Source organism: Cebus imitator, unplaced genomic scaffold (genome assembly GCF_001604975.1).
Source record: "Cebus imitator isolate Cc_AM_T3 unplaced genomic scaffold, Cebus_imitator-1.0 Scaffold287, whole genome shotgun sequence".
NCBI classification, from domain to species: Eukaryota; Metazoa; Chordata; class Mammalia; order Primates; family Cebidae; genus Cebus; species Cebus imitator.
In genome coordinates, this window is record NW_016107602.1 from 1,116,713 (window position 1) to 1,142,114 (window position 25,402).

Here is a 25,402-nt window from a genome sequence, read left to right on the forward strand (position 1 = left end):
CAAAACTCCGTCTCAAAAAAAAAAAAAAAAAAAAAAAAAAAAGGAAATAGTGTGTGTGCTCTGAAATAGTGAAGATTGCAACAGACTACAAGCATTAAGTGCTTTTATTATGTCCTCTAATTGGTTCCTATGACTTGGGTCCTAAATAAAGAAAATTAGTGAATTAAAGAAATCAATAGCAATAAAAAACATACTAACTGTACTACAGGTGTGGTTTAAAAGCAGAAAACAAATAAGCCACACCACGACAGAAATAAGAAATGATGTCATCTCACACAGAGAAACAGCCTTGGAGAAAAAAAAAGAAAAAGGAAGAATGTCACCATAGTATTTGATCAGCACTATAAAAACTGACTTTGTGGAATTGATAATTTCATATCCAAAGATCAGGCAGTGAAATAAATTAATATGTGAGAAAAGTGGTATAGGGATGAGTAGTGCAAATATTGGGATAATAAGGAATTTTTTATATTCATTTTGAAGGAAATGGACCATTGTGAAACTACAACAACTACCAAAAGTTGTGGTTTAATTTATAAAATTAACAAACCCAAAACTTATAGAAAACTCAAATATAAAATATTTAATAAGCTGGCTTTCTGCTAACTCAAAATGTTTACTTATAATTGAAGTTAATTTCTTAACTCTTTACCCAATAAAATGTACCAAATTTAGAAGTCAACTGATTTCTAGTATGCATTAAGTTTATATCTAGAAAATTCTTTTTGGAATTTAGTATTTCTTTTAAAAAGTGCCTAACAGGCATAAGAGAGGCTTGCCAAAATATTTCAAAACTCAGTATATTTTCATTTCCAATATTCTAGAAATGGAATAAAACAAACTGAATCAAATTTTGAAACCGTCTTTGCTGAGATAAAAACACCAATTATCTATTTAAAGTTCATTTTGAAAATATAATCTTAAATAAACCAAAAGTACTGACCATCGGTTTTCTCCAGAATACCGAGTCCTAAATGAACAAAATTTTATATGCAGTTTTCTAGATTTTGAGAAACATGTTTTTGTTTCATTAGAAAAGTTATCTCTAACAGAATATATTAATAGAGAAACAGTACAATTCTTACTCAGTAACTAAATTTTCATGAGCAGAAATATGAAATTTCATTTTTTCTCCATAGTTTATGTGGGGCTTACAAATAACAACACATTCTTGGGCTGATACTATCATGGATTTTGCTTAAATTCTGAGGGCGGTAAAAATTTTAAATCCCACAGGTCAAAACTGAATCACATTAACTGGCTGATGTAGTAAATGAAGGGCAATTCTAAAATGCAAAATAAAAATGGAATTAAGGCAGCTTTAAAAGAAAATAAAACTCATCCACCCAAAATAGTGCTACATAATTAATTCCTTAAAAAGCTGTGTGTATAGACATAAAAGCCAAAAATAAAAACAAACACTGCAGTTGTGATGCAGCATCAGGTGCTTTTACTTCAGTGAATGAAAAATAATGGTCACAACTCAAACGAATGGGAATTTAATATGAATATATGCACCTTACCAGAGATGTTTGCTATCAATGACATCTTAGCAATTCCATATTCCTCACATTCAGTATAATTGTTGTAAAAATATCAACTGTGGTTCTGAATATCCATTCACAGTTGACCTCAACAATGTATCTGATGTAGGAGACTGAGTATCTGTGACAGGCAGAAGCATGTGATGGTCCTCAGTCCCAAGTGGAAGAGCTAATGGTAAAGTCATGTCAGAAGGTTTCACATCCATAGTTTCTGATAAAGAACTCTTTTGTATGGAATCTTGTTCACTCAAAGTATGATCCTCTACACTGGAGTCTAGAGTTTTATCTGCACCTAAAACGGAAGGGAAAAAAATTTACATTATCTTCAAAAACAAAACTAAACCTCCGAGGTAGACTAATGTACTTGACCATTCCTAGAAATTACATTCCAGCCTCCATACATTTACTCAAGCAGTTTCTTTTTTGTAGATATGCCCTCCTCATTATCTATGTAAATTCAATCTGGGCCTCAGGTTAAGCTCAAGCACCAACTCCATTTAAAAAAAAATGGACTTAAGAATGAAACAGGGTGGGCTGTTTTATCTATTTTACCACACATTTGTCAATTTTCACATGCTGTCTTGTGGCGTCCACCTCTTATTGCCATTCTACTCAGGTATACCTTGAATTCTCAACTAGACTGGAAATTCTTTGAGAGTAAACGTCAAGTTATACTCTTAACTCCCTCAAAGTACTGAATAGTGATAAGAAATACTCTATTTGTTCATTGAATGCTTTTAATGAGTAATTTATATTATTCTGCGAGTTCAGAATGTGTCTGGTACTTTCATATATTTTCAGGTGAGAAATTCTGCTCTACTCAAGGGAGCAATTAGCACATTGACAAAAGATATACTTTTGCCTTCAAATTTTCAAATGGCTTTAACATGCTCCTGTTACTCTATAAAGTATCAACATGATTTCAGTTTCACTGTCCTTGTTAGGTAGACAAAACTGCATATTTGTTTTCTTAAAACTGTAATTATCTGTATTCTTCCCAAGCTATTCTTCATTTCAACTAGCCAAGGTTTCCTTCTTGTCCCATTGACTCTTTACAATGTTCTCTGCTTGGAATGAATTCTCTCTTCCCATCTCCATCTTTGAACTCTTCTCCAACCTTCAAGTTCCCTAAAATTAAGCTTTTTCTAGTACTTACCTCAGAAAAACTTAGTATCTTCTTTAGTACTTTTGTGTTGATTATGTCCTACATTTTCCCTTGTAATTATTTATTTAGGTCTCTGGTCTCAAACACCAGGTTGTAAGCTCTTTAGAGTATCAGAACTATGCCTTGTTCAACTTCATATTCCCTAAACAGTTATGTATACTTTATAAAAATTTAACAAGTAGTTAAATCAATGACTTACTACAGTTTTCAGATGTTTCTAAGTTAATAGTTATGTTTATATTTATTTTAAGAGACTTACTGTCATCTTTATACACCAGAGGGACCTAGTGTCATTTCTAGTAATGACAGAATAAAATGGTAAGCACAGGGAAACTTTTTCAAGGATTTATTTTAACCAGCAGACTGAAACCTTGGGGTCTGGCTTTCCATTTTGATATATTATAACAGTGTAGGGCTACCTGTTTCCCTATTTTCTCTTAAACATTTCTGGATTAGTGTTGATAACACCCCCTTTTTTCCATAATAACCATAGTAAACCCTGAGTTATCCAGACTCCAGTATGAGGAACAGTGATATAGCTTACTTATATGTTCCTTTATGCTTCGGACTGTTACTAAGTCAGGTTTTAAAAGGAGGAAATGTTTCAAGTATTTTTTTAATAAGAGGCTCAACATGAAAAGAAATCCACAGTTGAATGTTTCTGCAAAAAAGCTACTTTCCTCCTATGTAGATGTCTACTTTTCAAAATAGACATCTAATTTATACTGCTTAAATGTACATCTCATCTCAACATTTTAAGGAATAGCACCAATATGAGCACCAAATTATATTAAAACACACACACACACACACACACACACACACAGCATTTACCAGAATGGACTTTTGTTTTGTGCTTCTTTAAATTTTTAATATCAGTGTAAGAATTACCACATAATTCACAGATAAATGGTCTTTCTCCTGAAAAACAAATTAAAAAGTTTAAACTTCAATATATTAAAAGCTGCTAGCTAAGACAAAAATATCAATGTTTATGAACACAAGGCAAAAATTATTATGGTGTTTAAATTTGGTTTCAAATTACCAATCACCTGGTTATAATATAGTGAAACAAAAGATTCTACACAACCTAGTCACTCCTTTATACAAAACATCTGTATCTCAGAAAAAGGGAACATTTTCACGAAAAGAAATTTACTCGCAAATTAAAACAAATAAACAAAAACGTATTTTTGCACTTCTATGAAATATTTAGTGAGTGTCGATTATATGCCAGACATTGGCTAAGAGATATAGTTGTGGGAAAGTATGTGTAATAATCATTGTTTCTGCTCTCAGGTACCTAAAGAATTAGAAAATACTTAAAACGTACTAACAACATGCTATAATATTATACTTTAGAAATAAGAACTGTTCAGTGCTTTATGGTATAAACTAAAGCGCATGAGAATATAAAGTCACCAAAAACTTACTATATCTCAATTAACTACTCATACTATTCTAGGCAGGAATTATGAGGAGGAGTTTTTAAAAAGAAAATGTCAGAACAGTACTCTTTCAAAGTGGCATTTTCCTTTGTTTTAAAATTTTTTACATTCAATATTTTCTTCATACAATTTACAAACTATTTTTACAATAAATATGTCAAAATTAAAATTTGTTCCTAAAACTTGCATACTAAACACTGTTTAATAAGAAAATCTGATGTTATATTGGTATTACCTATTCCTTTTCATTTCTTGGTATATCTGTGCAATTTAATCCAAATCATTTAAAAACTATTGATTATCTGGCATATTTCTTGGAAAATCAACACAATTCTTTAACAAATTTAATTCATACTCCAAACAACTAAAAAAAAAAGGATAGGCAAATAAGTTGATATTTATACAGATATAAATATAAAATATTGCTAGGTATAGTATGACTAGATACCATATAGTCCATAATGGCTTAAAAGTCAAGGTTTACATAAAAAGAAATTAAGAGAGAACAAAAAGTAATACATTCTCCCTAAACACAGACCTGTATGGGATCGAAAGTGTTTGTTGAGCTCTCCTGAGGAAATAAAACTTTTCCCACAAATACCACATATGTATGGTTTTTCACCTAGATGGAAAATAAAAGATAGCGAAGTGGTGTACTATACCAATATAATATTTATCAATTACAAATAACCTAAAGTAAGCTTTTCTGAAATATTATTTAAAACCTCTCTATATTATACTTTAGAGGTATTTTCAGTGATCCAAGTAAATGAATATTAGTAGTTATTTTATACTGTTCATAAGTTTTCATATATTAAAACTTTATTCCTGCAAATGTCCCTTCTAATAGAGATGATTTGGGCAAGGAATTTGATTTTTATATGATTAAGAGTATGTAAATTCATAAACCCACATTTCTGTTCTTCCTATCTACTACATTAATAAAGGAGAATAAAAGTAGGTAAGTCTTTTTAAAAAATCCCCTAAAAACACAGTTTGCTTTTAAACTGCTATTTTGCGTCTGAATTATTTAATTTGCAAATCTCAGAATATCTGTGTAGGAAAGGTCCTAAGAAGTTAAAAAAAATCAATGTTCGACCCAAACCCACTCCCCAACCCTAACTATAGGAGATGATGCTTTAGGAAGCTGAAAAGATTTTTTAAAGTCACAAAATGCATCTCATTGCAAGTTTATATATTATCAAAATTATCTCACTGATTTTAATGTGTAAGTTACATAATTTATTTCACGCACCTTGCATTACTCTAGAAAATAAGTCAGCTTTTATGTTTAACAGATATGTGAAAATCATAAACATAGCTTACAGAAGTATAGAGAGATATCTAACTATAAAGTTTCCAATCTACTTTTGGTAAAGGTCCAAATTCTTTTATTTGTAACTTTATTTAAAGCAGTCTCCCTGTCAAACTTACCTGTATGTTTCCGAGAATGAGTGATAAGAGAACTAGAGACAGCAAATGCCTTCCCACAGGTATCACACACGTAAGGCTTTTCTCCAGTATGCCTACGGACATGATAGGTCAGTGTGCTGGCTTGGGCAAATCTCTGTCCACACCTATCACAGACATATGGCTTCTCTCCACTATGCTTCCTATTAGTAAATAAATATAAAGTTTAAGTAAAACAATTTGGAGGTCAATCTATATAGCAAGATTTCATAAAGTTTTTTACACATTTTATTTCATGTCATCTTAACAACCCAAGACTATGTATTTAAAATCAGTAGTTGTTTCAGTGTAAACAATGCCAAAAACAAATATTTTAGCTACTATCAAAACATTAGTTTTGAGATCAGTTCGAAAAGTTTTTCCTTGATCTTTATAAGGTTGTCAGTGGAATCCTAATACTGCAGGCAATTATTTTCATGAGTCTAGTCACTCTTTGACTCATCAAAACTCTCCTCAAACCATCAGCCTCTCTTTGCCCATTGTCACTCTCAGCTGACATCCCTGCTTTCACTGAGAATAATTCATAACATGAGGATGACAGTTCATCCGAATCCATCAATTCCAATTTGTATACCTGAGGACCTACTTAATAATATCACTTCTGCAATTTCTCCAATCCTACATCATCCATGTTTCTCACTCCATTGGATTATGGTATACAAATATACTGATGTCTCCCATATTAATAAAAAGAAAGACCTTTGACCTTACTTGCTCCTTCATTCTCTGCTCCCCTTTACCAAAACCTTGAGACTCCAAAGTATTCTACTACCATTTCTTCTCTACTAGCCTCTACTAATGATGCTTTTTTTGAGAGCACAGCTGACTTCCCACTTTGCTAAATCCACATCAATTTTCAGTCTTCATCTCCCTATCACAGATTTTTACAATTGATCATTTGATCACTCCCATCTGGAATAACTTCCTTCACCTGGGATTCCAGGGCAGCCCACTTTCATGGTTTTCCTCCTCTATTGGCTGCTCCTTACTAGTTACCTCTGCTGGTTCTCACACCATCTCCCAGAACTCGTAAAATTTGAGTGCCTCAGGACCATCTTCTGATTTCTTCTGTCCACATTCACTCTCTTAGTGACCTTATCCAGGATTATAGCTTTAAATACTGTCATATGCTGATGCTGGTATCTTCAGCTCAAACCAGTCCCCTGAACTGCAGACTTAGATAACCAATTATCTATGGCACATCTCTATTCAGAAGTCATCTCAAATTTAACATGCTCAGAACTGTACTCCTAAATTCCTGCACTTCCACTTAAGCTGTTCTACCCACAAACCTTCTCCATCTCAATTAATGGCAACTCCATCTTTATAGGGGTTGCCAGAATAATCTTTGACTCTCTTTCAGACCTCATATACAATCTGTCTGCAAATTCTGTTATTTCTAACTTTAAAATATATCCAGAATCTACTACTACTTATTTCCTTCACTGCTACCACTCTGGTCTGAACTACCATCACCCTTGCTTGAGTTTTATCTATAGATTCCTGTTTACCCTGATTACACTCTTATAATCCTAGCAGCCTGAATGATCCTCTTAAATTGCATTCTGGACCATTCTGATCTTATTTCTGGACCAGACTGACCTTATTTCCTAGTAGCTTCCCCCTAGCCTGCTTATTTTCTATCAGCTACCATGGCTTCCTTGTGATGCCTTGAATGTGTTAACATTGTTTGGTGGAACCACAATTAGAATTCTACTGTCCTGAATTCTAATATAATAGTCTATTCATAAGCCTATGATGATTAAAAGACTAAAAGATCAAACAACTCATCTGGTTTTTTTTACCTTGCATGAATCTTGAGATTGCTAGAAGTTGCAAACTGTAAGTTGCATACATCACATTTATAGGGTTTTTCTTCACCATGATGCATGCGACTATGGAAGACTAGCTGACATTTCTGAGCAAATCCTTTATCACACAATTCACATTTGTATGGCTTCTCACCTAAAGGAATAAGTAAATAAAATTTATATTTAGAAGAAAATAGTGTTTCAGTTTCATAAAACATACCAGATTTCATCAACAATACTAGCTTTGGTATTCAGAAAATGTTACTGCTAGAACTGAAAACAAATAAAATCTCTTTCTAGACCATTGAAAACGCCAGTAGAATCAGAAGAAATTAGTGTTTCTGAATTCACAATGAGAGAAATACATACAGCATTTTTAAAAGTATGAATCTAAAAGTACCAATGTATGCTCATACTTTGCCACCAGAGGACATACAAAATAAAGGTACTTGTAGAAGCTGAGGAAACACTGTATGTGTATTTCTAATGAACATGTTCAAAGGTCAACAAAGTCTAAGAAGTCTGTAATAAGAAGTGTTGGCAATATCTGAAAATTGGCCTGATTTGTAATTACATTTTCTCTTTATCAGTTTTAATGGCTTTGTCTCTGTTAAATACTTGGTAAGTTAGAATGAACATGCTTATTTTGAGGGAAAATTGTATGAACAGTTGATGCATTAGGGCTTAAACAGCCATTAAACACTTGGTTACAATTACAATTTTCAATAGTTTAACACTGTTAAATACTTTGATGAATAGAAACATATACCAAATTTTGGTCACAAGTAGTGTGTGCTAAGTACTCTCTATAAAAATATACTATTTTAGTCATAGTATAAAAATAGTTATATCTCCCCACACACCCGTCTCACCTGTATGAGTTCTTACATGGGTTTTCAGCTGGTTACACTGGGTAAATGCCTTTCCACATAAGTGGCAGACATAAGGTTTGACTCCTTTATGTATTCTCATGTGCCTTCTCAAGCTGCTGGCTTCTGAAAACACTTTCCCACATGTGTTACACATTGGCTTGGCCCTGGAATACCTCTGATCCAGCTCTTCCCCGGAGTTCTCCACCTCGTAAGGACTCCCGACACTGGCTATATTAGACATAGAGTGTTCTTTCAGAGCACAGTTCGGCTGTGATTTTCCACGTTTCCGTTTCACTGTAACAGTTTGCACAATATCTTGTGCTGGAAAAGTATTTTCCACAACTGATGTCAACTCGAGTTCTGAATTATCATTTATTTGTGCAACTTGTTCTCCTACAGGTGTGGACAGTTTATTTGCACCTAGGAATAATTCAACAGATGCATTCTCTAAAATATCACTGGGATATTGCACTGTTTTATTCTGCCCTGTTTTTGGGGAGTTGAAAGGCTTCTTCTTCTTTTTTGTTTGAGATGACTTTTTTGCTAATGCCCCTTGTTTAGGATTTGCCTGAACCAAATCTGTAGATACTTCTGATTTCTCTCGATTATTATAATCTCGCAGAGTAAGAAGACAAGTCTGTTGATTCAATTCAATGTTTCCAGTAATACTAGATATCTCTGTAGAAGAAGGATTAGCAATAAAAGCAAAATCTTCCATCTTTATTTTGCATTTAGTGACCACCTCTTCCACTTTGAGATAGTCAGCAGCCTGATGAATTTCTTTAACATTCCAACTGTAAGGAAACAAGGCTACATGACAATATTCTGATCAAAGAAAAACTTTTTGAAACAGAGCTGCATATATATTTCAATGTATTTTAAAGACCTAATGAAGTAGAATGCTGACAAAGGCGTATAACTAAGAGAAAAGAATATTTATAAATTCATTCAGAATAATGTTTAGGTAAAAATTCCAATTTTACAGAACTTCAAGAGATGGATAATGGCTATTCACAGCTGTCAATGAACTGCAGAAAAATTAAATGTTAAATTTTCTGGCTTTTAAAAAATCTAGAACACAAAAATAGCTGTTGGCACCTCCCTACCTCCTCCCATTCATCCGGAGGCCTCTTCAGATAGCAACCAACTTTTCTGGATTGGCAAGAGGAAAAGTCTAATGACAGTTGTTTCCTACTATTTTCTCCTGCTCCCCTGTGAGGGACTTTAATTATGTTTCCCAAACTTCATTGTGTATGTGAATCACCCAGGAATCTTGTTAAACGTAGATTCAAATTCAGCAGGTCTATGATAGGGCCTGAGATTCTGCAGTTCTTTTTTTTTTGTTTTGAGATGGGATATTCCTCTGTTGCCCAAGTGGGAGTACACTGGCATAATGACAGCTCACTGCAGCCTTAAACTCCTGGGCTCAAGTGATTGTCCTGCTTCAGCTTCCCAAGTAGGTAGGACTATAGGCATGTGCCACCACACCTGGCTATTTAAATTATTTTGTAGAGGCAAGGTTTCGCTATGCTGCCCAGGCTGGTCTCGAATTCCTGGCCTCAAGTGATCCTCCCACCTCGGCTACCAAAGTGCTAGGATTACAAGTGTGAGCCACCGGCCCAGCCTGCATTTCTTAATACACTCCCTGGTGATGCCAGTGTTGCCAAGAGGAAGCCACTAAGAGGAATAGGTTTCAGAATGATTTTTTCCTGAAACATGGTTTCTTTGGGAAGATGATCTCTTTACCTCTTTAAGTGTAAGCCAGAAAAGGTTTTAATCATAGCTAACAATATAAATATAGTGCTGGTGATACTATTTTTTTTAAAAAGGACTAACATTTGGAATAAAATTTAAAATAACTAGTGTCATGAACCTCTAAGATCTCTAAAAGTATCCTACAGTACGTGCAAATCTCTACCTATGTTCTCATCATCTTCTAATTAAACTTGCTTTGCCTCAAGTGCCACATGTATGTTTCACCTTATTTAATTTAGCATCACAATGACTTTTTAAAAATTGTCTTTTGGTCTAGGCCGCTAAAAAAGATCTTTTGGTCTCTAATTGTGTTTGGTGCTCCATAAAATGAACCACCGAACAGATAACAAGGTCAGGTAGCCTTTAAGACCAATACAAGACAGCAGGAAGTCATACATTAATTGTTCAAGGCCGGGTATGGTGGCTTATGCTGGCAATCCAGCACTTGGGAGGCTGAGGCTGGAGGATCACCTGAGGTCAGGAGGTCAAGACCAGCCTCCAACATGGTGAAATCCCATCCGTCTCTATCAAAAATTAGCTGGGCATAATGGCGGGTACCTGTAAGCCCAGCTACTCAGGAGGCTGAGGTGGGAGAATCGCTTAAACCGGGGAGGCGGAGGTTGCAGTAAGCCAAGATGCTATTGCATTCCAGCCTGGGCGACAGCTTGAGACTCTGTCTCAAAAAAAAAAAAAAAAAAAATTATAGCAAGGCACTATTTTAAAAAAAACTGTTCAATACTGAAATAGTAATTCATACAAACTATTTCATAGATGGCTACAATCTAAGTCACAGTGAAGAGCACCGATCAACACTTGTTTACTTCAATAACAGATTTGTTTTCCTTTACAAGTATTATAGATAACAGTGCTTCCGAACTTGCTTTCATCTTGTGAAGAGTCACTGAAGGTCATTTAATTACATATTGCCAGGTATATGCCTAAATACTTTATAAGATTAGTTCATTTAATCTTCAGAACATGCCTATGAAATCTATTATAAATCCTCATTTTACATACAAATAAAAAATTAGAGGTCCAAAGAAATAAATTAACTTGTCCAAGAGCACAGAATGTTAGAACAAAGATTTGACCAAGGTAATCTGGCCCCCGAGACAATTCTATTATTCTACCTGTTTTCTTAATCACTAAGTTATAAGCCTTTCTATTTTGGTATAAATCCTCTCTTACATTTCTAGCTGAACTCAAAGAATTGGCTCCCCAGATCCCCAGGAAAGATATGTTCCAAAAGAGACTGAACAAAACACCTGGCTGTTCTTCACATTGGTTCTTTCCATGAAGTCTCAAGGAAAAGTGCTCTAGCATGTATTCAAATCAATTTTTTTTTGTTGGCATAATTGAGAAAGGGAAGCCACTAAATTGAAGACCAGCCAAAATTCACACTGTTCTTTTCCTTTAATCAACTTATACAGAACTCGCTTGAAGATTTCATTATACCAAAATTTAAAAATAATTCCAAAATAGCATGGAAGTTTACTTTTATCTCTCTCCCCTCCCCATACTGGATACTTCTTACACAAGAATGTTTCCTTGTCAAAAGGAATAATGAGCACCCTGATTCTAGATTTTTAAATAAGCATATTTCCATGACAAGTTGCAATATAAAATGGAGGGAAGAATTTTGCTTAATGCATACATGCACATCTCTACAGAGATCTGGAAAAGAATGAATATATATTAAAAGGTTAACGGGTTATCAGTGGGTAGCAGACTTTCAAGTGTTTCTTATTTTGTTATTTATTTATATTTTTCTAATTTTTCTCTGAGAAATGTGGAATTAAAGGGGGAGGGGAGGGTAAAGAAGAGAAAAAGAAAGAAATTAATGTTCACCAGGAAGTGAATAAGGATCAAGTAACCTTGTTTAGCCTCACAGTAGTTATTACCATCTCATTTTTACAGATAGAGAAACTGGAGCCCAGAGAGACTGCATCATGCTCAAGGAGACATAGTGACTGACAGGCAAGAACTAATTCCAAAGCCTATAATCTTCCTATGGCAGAAGATTATGAACAGTCTACTCATGTTCACTTTCTTGAGAGGCAGAAATAAGACAGGCATAATTTAATCAGTTTCTCTGCTTTTATCTCCTCCACCTCTTCCCTACAATCAGTAAATGTATTGGTATTAGTCTAATTATACAGCTTATTATACAGAGGAGACACAGTGCCCGCATTATCGATTCCTCAAAACCCACTTCTTTTTTTTTTTTTTTTTTTTGAGACGGAGTTTCGCTCTCCTTACCCAGGCTGGAGTGCAATGGCGCGATCTCGGCTCACCGCAACCTCCGCCTCCTGGGTTCAGGCAATTCTCCTGCCTCAGCCTCCTGAGTAGCTGGGATTACAGGCACACGCCACCATGCCCAGCTAATTTTTTGTATTTTTAGTAGAGACGGGGTTTCACCATGTTGACCAGGATGGTCTCGATCTCTTGACCTCGTGATCCACCAGCCTCGGCCTCCCAAAGTGCTGGGATTACAGGCTTGAGCCACCACGCCCGACCTAAAACCCACTTCTTGTTAATGCAGTGACAGCTGTAAGCATCTTAGAGAAGCATTCTAGCATCTCTGACCTTAATTCAGCATTAGTACTGGTAGGTTAATAGAGATAACAGGAGTCACTGCCATTCACTTTCCAAATAAGTTATTTTCCAGAATCAAGATCAGGAAGAGGTTCTGCACACTATTTATGGTTGGTAATGGCAGCAATGTTATATGAGCACAGAGGTTCTTCCTTCCCCATCTACACTCCATTCAAATATCTTAAGACATAAGGGATGGAGAATTGAGAGAGAGAGAGAAGACCAGAGGAATTTAAGGACCAAAAAGCAATGGGAAACTGGAAGTCACTTAAAGTTTATTGTGTTTGCAGCCTGGCCAACATGGTGAAACCCTGTCTCTACCAAAAATAAAAAAATTTGCAGGTGCAGTGGCCCCCGCCTGTAGTCCCAACTACTTGGAAGGCTAAGGTGGGAGAATCGCTTGAATCTGGGAGGAGGAGGTTGCTGCGAGCCGAGATCATGCCACTGCACTCGAGCCTGGGTGAGAGTATCAAAGGAAAAAAGAAAAAAAAAAATGCATTGTGTTTGATGTTCAAGTTTACATAAGTGAAATAAATCACAGGCTTTGTTTCAGTAAAAATCTTACTGTTTAAAATCTGTGCTTTCTGTGCTTATGAAATATTGCTTGCTTATCCCAAATCAGTGATACTGATTTCTTTATAAAAACAAACATTGTGTGCATAAATAGTTGAAGAATTTGAGTTCAGAGAATGAATGGAAAAAATACAGATCTACTTTAGCTGTGAAGAGTACTGACTAGCTTTGACAACTGAAAATAAAATGTGTACTTTACCTGTCAAGATTTAAAGTTCCTGTGTATATAAACTCCAACAGTTTCTGAAATCCATCAGCCTTCACCTGACTCTGATCAAGAAAGACATTGTTCTCAGAAGTGCTTCTGTAGATCGCACCAAAATACTCACTAAAGGAGGCCAGCACATTCCTATGAGCTTTAAACTGGAATTCTCCAATCACTATGGTGCAGTCACAAAGAAAACCTGCTTCCCGCTGTTTGTTCAGTCTCTCTAAAAGGTGCTCACAGTGGTGCGAATACTGCATTTTGGTATCAGAATGGAATTTTACCCTTGATCTAAGAGACAAAAAGAAATAGTAAATCAGTAACTGTAAGTTTTCGTCAACGTTCACCCAAGCAATTGGTGAGGGAAGGGACAGAAGACGTAACTTTAACAATTCTAGCCCCGCCTTGAAAACATTTATCAAACATATATGGTTAATAATGAAGGAATGAGTGCCTTTCTATCTTTGTTTACCTTGACCAACTAACACAATCGTTTAGACATATCAATAAATGACGGTGAATGGAAACACTTCTATCACCTGAAAAAAGCACCGCAAAACCTGACGCTTTCACATCAGTTGAACCCTGAGATTTTCAAGCTCAGTAGACATACTTATGTTACAAAAAAATTTTTTTAACCACTAAGACATGATCTCCTGGGGCTGACAGGGGGAGAACAGTTCGAGTTTTTAAAAAATTGCTCTCAAGTCATCGAAACCTGTAGCTTCCCCAGTGCAGTTACTCCAAAACGCGAGGCGGCGGCTCAGGGAGCGGGGAATGCACCCGGCCAAGGCTTGCTGTCAAAGGTTCTGTCACTCGCGCCGAGGAGGCCACACCTTCTCCTCTCTCTCTCTATCCACGCGAGGCGGCTTTCGAGAGTGACAACGAAAGCCAGTCCCTCCTCGGCTTCTGCCGCCCTGCCCTCTGCCCAGCTCCCACTCCCGCGAATTCCCACAGCAGAGGTTGTGGCCCAGGCCACCGCCGGGGCTGCCTAGCCCAAGCCTTCCACTTTCGCCCGGACACATGCCGGAACTCCAAGGAGCCTGCCCTCCAATGGCCAGTGTTCTGGAGAGACCCGGGCAGGAGGGCTGGGGGTGAAGTAGGAACTCACCGATAGCAACCCAAGGGGGGAACACAGTTTCTTCACTCTCTCTCCGCCATTTTGGGAGGACGTCACCGTGCCACGCTCCGCCCCTCCCTTCCTTCCACGGTAGCGTCACGTCCGGCTCTGTCATCCCGTGGCGGCGCGGGAGGCTCCGGGGCCGTGGGGGTCCGGCGCCGGCCAGGGCAGGACAGGATGTCCCACGGAGACCCACTCCCCTGCAGGCCAGGGGTCCCACGAAGCAGCACGCGTCATGGATACGAGAGCTGAAAGCTCGCTCGCTCGCAGTACTCCGCCTGTCTTCTCATCGCGAGCATTCTGGTGCTGGCAGTCCGCGTCTGGCGCTCGGCCGGGGCTCTGCGCCGAGGCCGGGCAGCACTGCATCGCGGGCCTCTTTCCAGAAGCTAGCTGCGCACTGCGTGCGGGGGCTTGTAGTTGCTCGTCTTCTCCCATCATCCTCCCCTTCCTCGGGGCCCCACCGATGGAAATTGCTGCATGTGTACTCGGATCTCTGCCATGGGGGATTTTTTAGCTGAGACTCGGCACCCCTTTCCCGCTTACGTACCTGGAAACTCTTGGCACCCCCAGGTTTTTGTGTGCCCCAGCCAACTGTAGCTCAGCTTCTAGGATGTCCTTACCTGGTGACAGAAGTCTAGGATGCTCGAAAGCGGAGCAGCTGGGCACAGTGGGCATGCGCAACATTAGAGGAAGGTGGGCTTTATACCGGAAAAGGTTTTCCTGCGTCTGGACTAGATTTTTAATTCGATTATTTACATCAATTAAGATGAAAAACCAAGTGACAAAATACGAAAGTGCCCCGGAGGCGACAGGACTAACTACTTTTACACATTAGTCTCTCCTTCTAGGCCGTACATTATTTTTTCAGTATTAGCTGGTGAGTCAAATTCATTTTTTAAAACCCAGGGCACGTCTTCCACGTGGCAAGTCTTCTGTGCAAACATTTGGTGAACAAATAAAGTAGCTTAAAAATGTACAGTTGAAACTCTCAAATTGCTATCAATGGCACACCTTCCACGAGGCAAGTCTTCCATAAAAACATGTGGTGAACGAATAAAGTAACATAAATATGTACAGTTCAGACTCTCAAATCGCTGTCAAGAGCATGTCTTTTTGAAGACTGGCGTGTATTAAGGTCACGCTTTTTTTGAAGGGAGAAAAATGTGCACCCTGTTGTTTCCGCCCGGTTTCGAACCGGGGACCTTTCGCGTGTTAGGCGAACGTGATAACCACTACACTACGGAAACCTCGCTGAGGAAGGAGGTTCATAAAGACCTTGATATGCATGTGTCATATCCCAATTGTCAAGCTATTAAGACCAAATTGAGTGGGATTCATGTAATTTATTAAAAAAAAAAAAAAAAAAAACCAGAAAGTGAAAAATAACCTAAGCCCAATTTAACAGTGCTGAAATTATTTCAAAAGTTTGAATTTGCATGCACTTTCTTTCAAAGCCCCTGGGTACCGAGGTAGAAACCAGGCACTATGGAGTTTCCCTTCTTTTGGGTATTTTTTTTTTTTTTTCCCCCCTCCTGGGAAAGAAGCATTTTATTACATATCCTTTCGCACGTCGAGCTGCTCAGAGTCCAAGGCGAAGCAGGAGGCTTTCGGAGACCGGGGAGGGCCAGCCACGTGCGGAGCCCCAAATCCCCGCCCCGGTGCTGCTCTTGGTTGCGAAAAAGCCATCCTTTCAGCTTCTGGTGGAAGGACGTGTAAAATTAGTTTTGAATTTCCTCCTTTTGCTCTCGAAGACCAAGGTGAGGTACTAAGTTGACTACTTGTTTCAAAATTCTTTACAGAGTTTGCAGAATCAGACACCACAATGCGTTTACTAACATGCAATCTACTTTTAAATTTTTCCAAACTTGAATTTCATGTGACCTGAGAAACTTCACCTTTTCCTGCAAAAAGGCAGGCATGTCCTTTAGGCTAAAAATCAAGACTAGAGAATGAGGCTTGCAGATTACACCAGAAGGATATAGTCCGAAAATATTTTTTTTTTAAAGCGAGGAACTACTATTTTAATTGCGTATGTTTTGCTGGGAAACCACAAGAAAGAAGTATAACAAATCATTGCCCAGGGTACAGAAAAAATAATAAAAGTACTTAAAAATAATTTAAATTCCAACATTTTCCCCCTCATTTTAGAAGTTTAACGTTTCAGAAGCCACAACACTGCCTCCCTTCCTGCGACAACTCTCCCCCTCTTAAGTCTCATTCTCCCCCAGTTTCAAGGGCGAATTCTAGAACTCCCCGGAACCGCCACCTGTTAACCAGAATTTAGTGGTTTTGGAAAATAAAACTGCTTTTATAGCTCTTCTGGGTTTTTTTGTTTGTTTTTTTGAGACAGAGTCTCTCTGTCTCCGCAGTGGCGCGATCTCGGCTCACTGCAACCTCTGCCTTCCGGGTTCAAGCAATTTTCCTGCCTCAGCCTCCCGAGTTGTTGGAACCACAGGCGCGCGCGCTGGCTAATCTTTTATATTTTAGTAGAGACGGGGTTTCACCGAGGCCAGGATGGTCTCGATCACCTGACCTCGTGATCTGCCCTTCTCAGTCTCCCAAAGTGCCGGGATTACAGGCATGAGCCAGCGCGTCCGGTCAGCTCTTCTGGGTATTTGAGAAATGCATTTGTGAGTGTCAGAGTTTAATCTTTTGATGGGAAAGTCGGGTTTTCCTGATACTGGGATTCCGGGATTCCCGGGGTTGGGGTGGCCCAGTTCCTGCGAGAAGCAATAGCGGGTGGTGCCGTGAGGCGCACTGTGAGTCCAACTATCCCAAGCGCCTGGAGCCCTCCCCGCGCCCCCCCCCGCCCGCGGCTGCGCCCCCAGACTCAGGCCTCTCCGGGCGGTGCCGGGCGCCTCTGTGACGCGGCGTTCCAGTCAGTCGGCCCCTGCAGAGCCGGTAGCCAGAGCCGCCCGGAGACAACAGCCGGCGGCGACAGCGGCGGCATGAACTGCTACCAGCTACCGGTGGTGATCGACAACGGCTCAGGAGTGATCAAGGCGGGCCTGGCGGGGTCCAGGGAGCCCCAGTTTCTCTACCCGAACATTATCGGCCGCGCCAAGGGCCAGAGCCCAGCGGCCCAGGGCGGGCTAGAACTCTGCGTGGGCGACCAAGCTCAGGCATGGAGAAGTTCGCTGTCCATCAGGTACCTCCTTCTCCCAGCAGGCTGGGCGGGGCGGGGGGGGGGGGGGGGGGAAGGAGCCCAAAGAATGTGCGCTATGGGGACAGAAAGGATAAGGAAGCCAGGAGCAGGAAAGTCCCAGCCAGCTGGAGTTACTACAGACGCGCAGGCCACAAATCTCTGAGGCTACCACACATCGAAAAATTGAACATTTTGCTCTCTGTGGCTATACAAATGTATACAAACTATAAAGTTATCGAACGAATTCATTTAAGAATATTACTTAACTCGTGGCTCCTTTTGTCACTTGGGTTCTCTTCAACTGACATAAACTATACTATAATATGAAAATTTCCCAATTTCTTTTTTTTTTCTTTTCTTTTTTTTCCCCCTCCCGCTCCCCGCCCCCAATTTCTTGAGAGTCACAAACTTCCAAAGGAGAGAGAAAATGGAAAGCAATAAAAATTGCAGAGGTAGGTAGCTGTGCTAATTTTTGCTGACATTTACCTTCTGTGAGAGGCTGTGGCAGTTATTGCCCATAAAGGGATATTGGTAATAAACGTGGTGATTAACTGAGGGTCGAAGACAATAGAAACTAGAAAAATAATTGAGCTTATTGCTCTCCCTACAGTTACCCAGTGGAGCGAGGTCTCATTACATCATGGGACGACATGGAGATCATGTGGAAGCATATCTATGATTATAACCTCAAGCTGAAGCCATGTGATGGTCCAGTCTTGATTACTGAGCCAGCCCTGAACCCACTGGCCAACCGGCAACAGATCACAGAAGTGTTTTTTGAGCATCTGGGTGTTCCTGCCTTCTATATGTCCATCCAGGCTGTGCTAGCTCTCTTTGCTGCTGGCTTCACTACTGGCCTTGTGCTGAATTCAGGAGCTGGGATTACCCAGAGTGTGCCCATCTTTGAGGGTTACTGTCTGCCTCATGGTGTGCAGCAACTGGATCTGGCCGGCCTTGACCTCACCAACTACCTCATGGTGCTAATGAAGAACCATGGTATCTTGTTGCTTAGTGCTTCAGACAGAAAGATTGTTGAAGACATCAAGGAGACCTTTTGTTATGTGGCAATGAACTACGATGAGGAAATGGCCAAGAAACCTGATTGTCTAGAAAAAGTTTACCAACTACCTGACGGGAAGGTCTTCCAGCTCCATGACCAACTCTTTTCTTGTCCAGAGGCCCTCTTCTCTCCGTGTCACATGAACCTTGAGGCCCCTGGCATTGATAAGATATGTTTCAGCAGCATAATGAAATGTGATATAGGCCTGAGGAATTCCTTCTTTTCCAATATTATCCTTGCCGGGGGATCAACCTCTTTCCCTGGTTTAGACAAGCGGTTAGTTAAGGATATAGCAAAGGTGGCACCTGCCAACACCGCCGTGCAAGTTACAGCTCCTCCAGAAAGGAAAATATCAGTGTGGATGGGAGGTTCTATTCTTGCATCCTTGTCTGCCTTCCAGGACATGTGGATCACTGCTGCAGAATTTAAAGAAGTTGGACCCAACATAGTACACCAGAGATGCTTCTGAAATACAGATAAAATGGTTAGAAGAAAATGTTTTGAGTATATGTGACAGAAAACTTTGGATATGTTTCCTGGAGAATAGAAAATACCTCAATTATTGGGATGCCAATATTTCTGTCTTATTTCTATAATGGGTGGGGGGATAATAATGGTGAAGCTCAAGAACAGATGTCTATTGAGTAGAACCAAGTTAAAATAATGTTTCCTATGGTGCCTCTTCTATAAGTTGATGTTGATGAGCTTGTATTTCCTTTGGAAGAGAGCAGTTTGTGGTACAATATGCTATGTGCCAAATGAGTGATAAGATTTAAGCTTATTGAAGTTTAGGGAAAGAAGGTTGCTGTGGTGAGGAAAGAGACTCCATAGTAGAGGTATGCCATCATGGAAGGGGTGGCTTTAGGATGGAAAACAGATATCCAGGCAAGCATGCTAAAATGAACAAGTTGCTAAAGATGAGAATGAACAAAGCATATTCAGGGCATGCTTAATAGACTGATTTTGTTTGTTTTTAAATTTTTTATGTATGTATGTATTCATTTACTTAGTTTTAGAGGCAGAGTCTTACCCTGTCTCCCAGGCTGGAGTACAGTCCTGCAATCATAGTTCACTACAGCCTCCAACTCCTGGGCTCCACCCTTAGCTTCCAAAGTAGCTGAATCCACAGGTGTGCACTCCCACGCCCAGCTTAGACTGATTTTGTTAAGTGAAGAGCAGAGCAAGAGCAGGTCAAGTGAAGGCCAGGGACTAAAAGGCTTTAAGTGCTAATATCCAATACTTAAAGGGGAGAAATTAAAAGCTGGGGACATAAGGAAACTATGTTATGATGAATGTGGTGATAGTTTGGAGAATAAATTGAATGGGGAAGGCCCCGGAGATTCGGTGATCAATTAGAAAGTCACTAGTCCAGATATAAAGTGGCAAATCTAGTACTCAAGATTATTAACAATAGGAATTAAAAAAAAAAAAAGAAATTACAAAAACTGACAAGATTTGTTGGCTAATTAGATATGAAGGGAAAAGAAGGGTCTGGATAATGTGGGAAGCTAAGAGAATGGTGGTAGTGTTGATACATAACTCAAAGCACTTAGCATCTGCTCTATGTAAGGTACTGTGCTAAGTACAATAGCGTTAATTACAGAAGTCAGATTCTGTCCTTAAAAAACTTTACAACGAAGGCCGGGCATGGTGGCTCATGCCTGTAATCCCCGCACTCTGGGAAGCCGAGGTGGGTGGATCACGAGGTTAGAAGTTCAAGACCAGCCTGGTCAAGGTGGTGAAACCCCATCTGTACTAAAAATACCAACAAAATTAGCCGGGCACGGTGGCTCACGCCTGTAATCCCAGCACTTTGGGATGCCGAGGCAGGTGAGCAGTTCGAGACCAGCCTGGCCAACATGGTGAAACCCCGGCTCTACAAAAAGTACAAAAATTAGCTGGGCGTGGTGGCGCACGCCTGTTATCCCAGCTACCTGGAGGCTGAGGCAGGAGAATCGCTTGAACCCAGGAGGCAGAGGTTGCAGTGAGCCGAAATCGTGCCATTGTACTCCAGCCCAGGCGACAAGAGCAAGACTTCATCTAAAATAAAAAATAAAAAAAAAGGAAAACTTTACAGCCTGGCAGATGCTATGAAAGAAAGAGGAGGCAAGGGGAGAGAGAGATTTTACTTTTCTTTCAGATAGAGGACCGACAGCGACAACTCCACGGAGTTTACCCAACTGAACACGAGTAAAACTTTTAAGATTATCCTGTCAGTAATATGTAAAACTGCATTATATTGGCCATTATGAAAATTTGAGGCCGGGGATAGTGGCTCACGCCTGTAATCATAGCACTTTGGGAGGTCGAAGAGGGCCGTAGAGTTCGAGACCAGCCTGGGCAACATGGTGAAACCCCGTCTTTACTAAAAACACAAAACCTAGCTGGGGGCGGTGGCGGGTGGCGGGCGTCTGTAATCCCAGCTACTTAGAAGGCAAAGACACGAGAATCGTTTGAACCGGGGAGGCGGAGGTTGCAGTGAGTCGAGATAGCGGCTAAGGTGACACATCGAGACTACATCTCAAAAAAAAAAACAAAATCTCGCTACAATTTACGGTGGACTAGTCCCCTCTTTTTGCTTCATCACAACACAGCACTACTTTAAAGCAAAGCAAAGCCAATGATTGAAAAGCCTATCTTTCCTAATAAAAGGGAGATTCAGTCCTTAAGATGAATAATGTAGTAGTTACACTCGATAAAAGCCATCATCCTCTGCGCAGAGAGGCTGGAGAAGACATGCTGAGGAGAAGGGGCAGGGTAGGAACTCGGACCCATTCCACTGAGCCGAGACAAGATTCTGCTTTAGTCAGTCCTGCCTGGGAATCTATTTTCACAAAGTTCTCCAAAAAAAATGTAATGATCAGAACTGGGAATCTGTATTCTGTGTCCTGGGCCCTAAAATCTTCCTATGAATTCCATTTTTAAGGTAGTCGAGGTGAACCACGTCTGGTCTGCAGAGGATAGAAAACCGGCCCTCTGAAGCCTCTAGCTAGTTTCACCTTTAAAGAAGGTAGGAAGTAGACTCAAAGGCTTTCTCCGATGTGGGGGAGGGGTGGCGTACTTCCTCATGGCCGGAAATGGAACTTTAATTTCCCGTGCCACCTTCCCGCGAGAGTTAGCTTGGCCAATCCGCGCGGTCGGCGACCGCTGTCTTTATAAGCCGACTCGCCGGGCAGCGCGCTGGGTTGCGGAGGGTGGGCCTGGGAGGGGTGGCGGCCATTTTTTCTCTAACCCTAACTGAGACGGGCGTAGGCGCCGTGCTTTTGCTTCCCGCGCGCTGTTTTTCTTGCTGACTTTCAGCGTTCGGAAAAGCCTCGGCCTACCGCCTTCCACCGTTCATTCTGGAGCAAACAAAAAATGTCAGCCGCTGGCCTGTTCGCCCCTCCCGGGGACCTGCGGCGGGTAGCCTACCTAGCCCCCGAACCCCGCCTGGAGGCCGCGGTCGGCCCGGGGCTTCTCCGGAGGCGCCCATTGCCGCCGCGAAGAGTTCGGCTCTGTCAGCCGCGGGTGTCTCGGGGGCGAGGGTGAGGCTCAGGCCTTTCAGGCCGCAGGAAGAGGAACGGAGCGAGTTCCCGCGCGCGGCGCGCTTCCCTGAGCTGTGGGACGTGCACCCAGAACTCGGCTCACACATGCAGTTCGCTTTCCTGCTCTTGGGGGACGCCCATCGTGTGTATCTGTCACCCCTCGCCGGCAGCGGGGACTTGTAAACCCCCGAAACCTGACTGGGCCAGTGTGCTGCAAATTGGCAGGAGACGTGAAGGCATCTCAAAAGTTGGCCAAAATGAATGGGCAGTGAGCCGGCGTTACCTGGAGCGGTTCCTGCGTAGGTTCTCCTGTCTTCTGCTTTTTGTTGCCTTTTATGGTTGTATTACGATTTAGTTCCTGCTCTGCACATTTTGTTGAGGTTTTTGCTCCTCCCAAAGGAGATCTGGACTAGTCCCCTCAATCGGGTGTGGGAGGGCAGTGATTTTTTTGAGAGATCGTTAAACATTTAGTGAATACTTAATTAGAAAATCTAAACGAAAATTGAAAGTTGTGTTCCTGGCCGGGCGCGGTTGCTCACGCCTGTAATCCCAGCACTTTGGGAGGCCGAGGCGGGCGGATCACCCGAGGTCGGGAGTTCGGGACCAGCCTAACCAACATGGAAAAACCTCGTCTCTACTAAAAATACAAAAATTAGCCGGGAGTGGTGACGCATGCGTGTAATCCCAGCTACTCGGGAGGCGGAGGCAGGAGAATCGCTTTAACCCGCGGGGCAGAGGTTGTGGTGAGCCACGATCACGCCATTGCACTCCAGCCTGGGCAACAAGAGCGAAACTCTGTCTGAGAGAGAGAAAAAGAAATGGTAGTCACTTTATGCCGGTAGTTACAAAAAAATTTTTTTTTTGAAAAATCAGACCTTGGCAATGACCTTGAGCAGTAGGCTATGAATAACCCTCACAAGCTTAGCGTTCCAATAACGGAACACTAGGCATAATTAAAGACGGGAAAGAAATGTACAGAGGAATATGTTCCACCTCCCAGCCCCAGTCTCCCACAAGATTCTTAGCTCTGATTTTCTTTAAGAAAATAAAGTGATAGCCCACTGGGTTGAAAGAAACAAACGGGCCATTCTGCCCACTTGACAAGCTAAGGTAACTCCATCCCAAATCCATACCTTCAATTCCTTAGGATCCCTCTTCTGGGGATAGTTGCCAAGAGTGACAGCAGCCAGGGGTGTGTATATAAAGGCACACCCTTTAGTGTGATAGCTGGAATCCTGATGATTGGAAGGGTCAGTCAGGATCATGTCAGTAAATTTATGAACATGTATGTTTATAGCTTTTTGACCTATTACCTAAAGTAGGTGCTCTAGAGTTGTCTAGCAGATAACATTTCTTGCACTATTAGAAATAAGTGTGCAAAAAATTATAGAGTCCACTGTTGCTGGTAATGCTAAGGAAAAAGTATTTTCGCGTCAGCATCGTTTTGTGGAAAGTAAGGAATGAAATTCTAGTTATAATTTTGCCAAGAACTTTGACTAGAGGCTTGAGGAAGTAGCTCAGCATCACTAAGCCTCATTTTGCTCAAGGTGATCTAAAATTTCCACCTTTCTTTCTTTTTCTTTTTTTTTTTTTTTGAGACGCAGTCCTGCTCTGTTGCCCAGAGGTGGAATGCAGTGGCCCCATCTCGGCTCACTGCAGCCTCCTTCTCCCGGGTTCAAGCGATTCTCTTTCAGCCTCCCTACTAGCTGGGATTGCAGGCACACACCACCATACCCGGTTTATTTGTTTGTGTTTTTAGTAGTAATGGAGTTTCACCATGTTGGCAAGGCTGGTCTCGAACTCCTGACCTCAGTTGATCCGCCTGCTTCGGCCTCCCAAAGGGCTGGGATTAGGGGCGTGAGCCACCGCGCCAGGCCTAACATCCTTTTTTCAAGAGGGCAGAGATTCCTTGAGCTGCAGAGATTCGCATGTCTTTTGTTTTTACTCCATCTAGTGGTACTTTTGCTTCTCCACATTTACAACATTCATGGTGGTGCGGGGCCTTGAGGCAAGAATGGCCACAGACTGGGAATGTTTTTCTTTCATTTTTAAAAAGAAAACGGTGATTTAACACGCTCAATTTAAAAATAAGTCTGTAGTTGCTTCTAGCTCATGTTTGAAGTCTTCCCTCTGACATGTCTATTATAAACAGTCCAAGGGACAATTCTTAGTATTATAAACTTTCGATATATTATTTCTTTTTGGTAAAATGATTATATAATTCTGGAGTAAAGAGAGGCCATACAGGTCATCCAGTGAGATAATTTATGTGAAAACTTTTTGTACATAATAATTATGGCAAAAGTGACTTATTGCCACAGATTTGAGTAACTCTAGCAGATGAGGAAACTGCTGCTGAGAAGGATTTTATTTACATGCCTAAGCTAATTTTTTGTGGAGTTGAGACCAGAAGCTAGGCTTCGCAACTTCTAGTGCACTGTTCTGTTCACTGTGTTGCACCTTCAGGCTTTGTTGATTAGCCTGGGACAGATGGCTAGCATTAACTCCATCATCACTTTCTGGTTTTAAATAAAATAACCAAGGTTGTAACCTTGGTTTCCACCCCACATACATCTCCCACCCCAACATTCTTTGATGTGATTTTGTGCTGTGTGTGTTTCACTGTTTTACAAGCACAGCTGATTCTAGCTATTTGCAGTAGTTACAGTCTGTGAAGTCTCTGTGAACACTGAATTAGTGAATACTGAACCATTGCTCCCAGAGGAAATACAGGATTAGGTTTCTGGGAACATTCAGTCACAACATCTTTGTCAGCCAATCAATACATAATCTTGTTTCGTGTGTGTTTCTGTTAAAGACATCCTAAGATATGTTATCGATTCATTAGCATTGAACTCATATTCAACAACACTAAAGCCTGAATGAAGCCTATCTAACACAAGTATTTTTTTCTGTAAGGCACATCACAGCTTTCTTGTGCTTAGGAATGCTAGACAGCACTTAAGCACTATGATTGGGGATCATTTTAAACAGCAAAATCACCAACTAAAAGCACAAAAATGGGAAAACTTGCCACTAAGTAAACCAGAAATCGGACTTGTTTATAGTGTCCTTTTTGACTACAAAGGCAGAACTGGGCACCTATGTGTTGGGG

The 25,402-nt window shown here is 40.7% G+C and overlaps 2 protein-coding genes and 1 non-coding gene across 5 annotated transcripts; 1 reads left to right on the forward strand and 2 right to left on the reverse strand.

Moving 5' to 3' along the window:
- Positions 1-719: 719 nt before the first annotated feature.
- On the reverse strand, positions 720-15,237 carry MYNN (myoneurin). Of its 3 annotated transcripts, XM_017501985.2 has the most exons (8): positions 14,550-15,237; positions 13,433-13,729; positions 8,311-9,104; positions 7,433-7,592; positions 5,592-5,770; positions 4,696-4,779; positions 3,544-3,630; positions 1,428-1,836 (listed from the first exon to the last, which is right to left on the reverse strand). In XM_017501985.2, the coding sequence occupies exons 2-8, from the start codon at positions 13,696-13,698 to the stop codon at positions 1,574-1,576; spliced, it is 1,833 nt and encodes a 610-aa protein (XP_017357474.1). In that variant the 5' UTR covers positions 13,699-13,729; positions 14,550-15,237; the 3' UTR covers positions 1,428-1,573. The 3 variants fall into 3 exon arrangements, with proteins under 3 accessions (XP_037584959.1, XP_017357475.1, XP_017357474.1); XM_037729031.1 differs by lacking the exon at positions 13,433-13,729 and having other exon boundaries at positions 720-1,836; XM_017501986.2 differs by lacking the exon at positions 4,696-4,779 and having other exon boundaries at positions 720-1,836.
- Positions 15,238-15,732: 495 nt separating this feature from the next.
- On the reverse strand, positions 15,733-15,805 carry TRNAV-AAC. The gene has a single exon. It is a non-coding gene; the product is annotated as a tRNA-Val (tRNA).
- Positions 15,806-17,141: 1,336 nt separating this feature from the next.
- Positions 17,142-19,732, forward strand: ACTRT3 (actin related protein T3). The gene is made up of 2 exons (XM_017501987.2): positions 17,142-17,706; positions 18,314-19,732. Exons 1-2 carry the CDS (start codon positions 17,507-17,509, stop codon positions 19,230-19,232), a joined length of 1,119 nt encoding a protein of 372 aa, XP_017357476.1. The 5' UTR covers positions 17,142-17,506; the 3' UTR covers positions 19,233-19,732.
- The last annotated feature ends 5,670 nt before the right edge of the window (positions 19,733-25,402 follow it).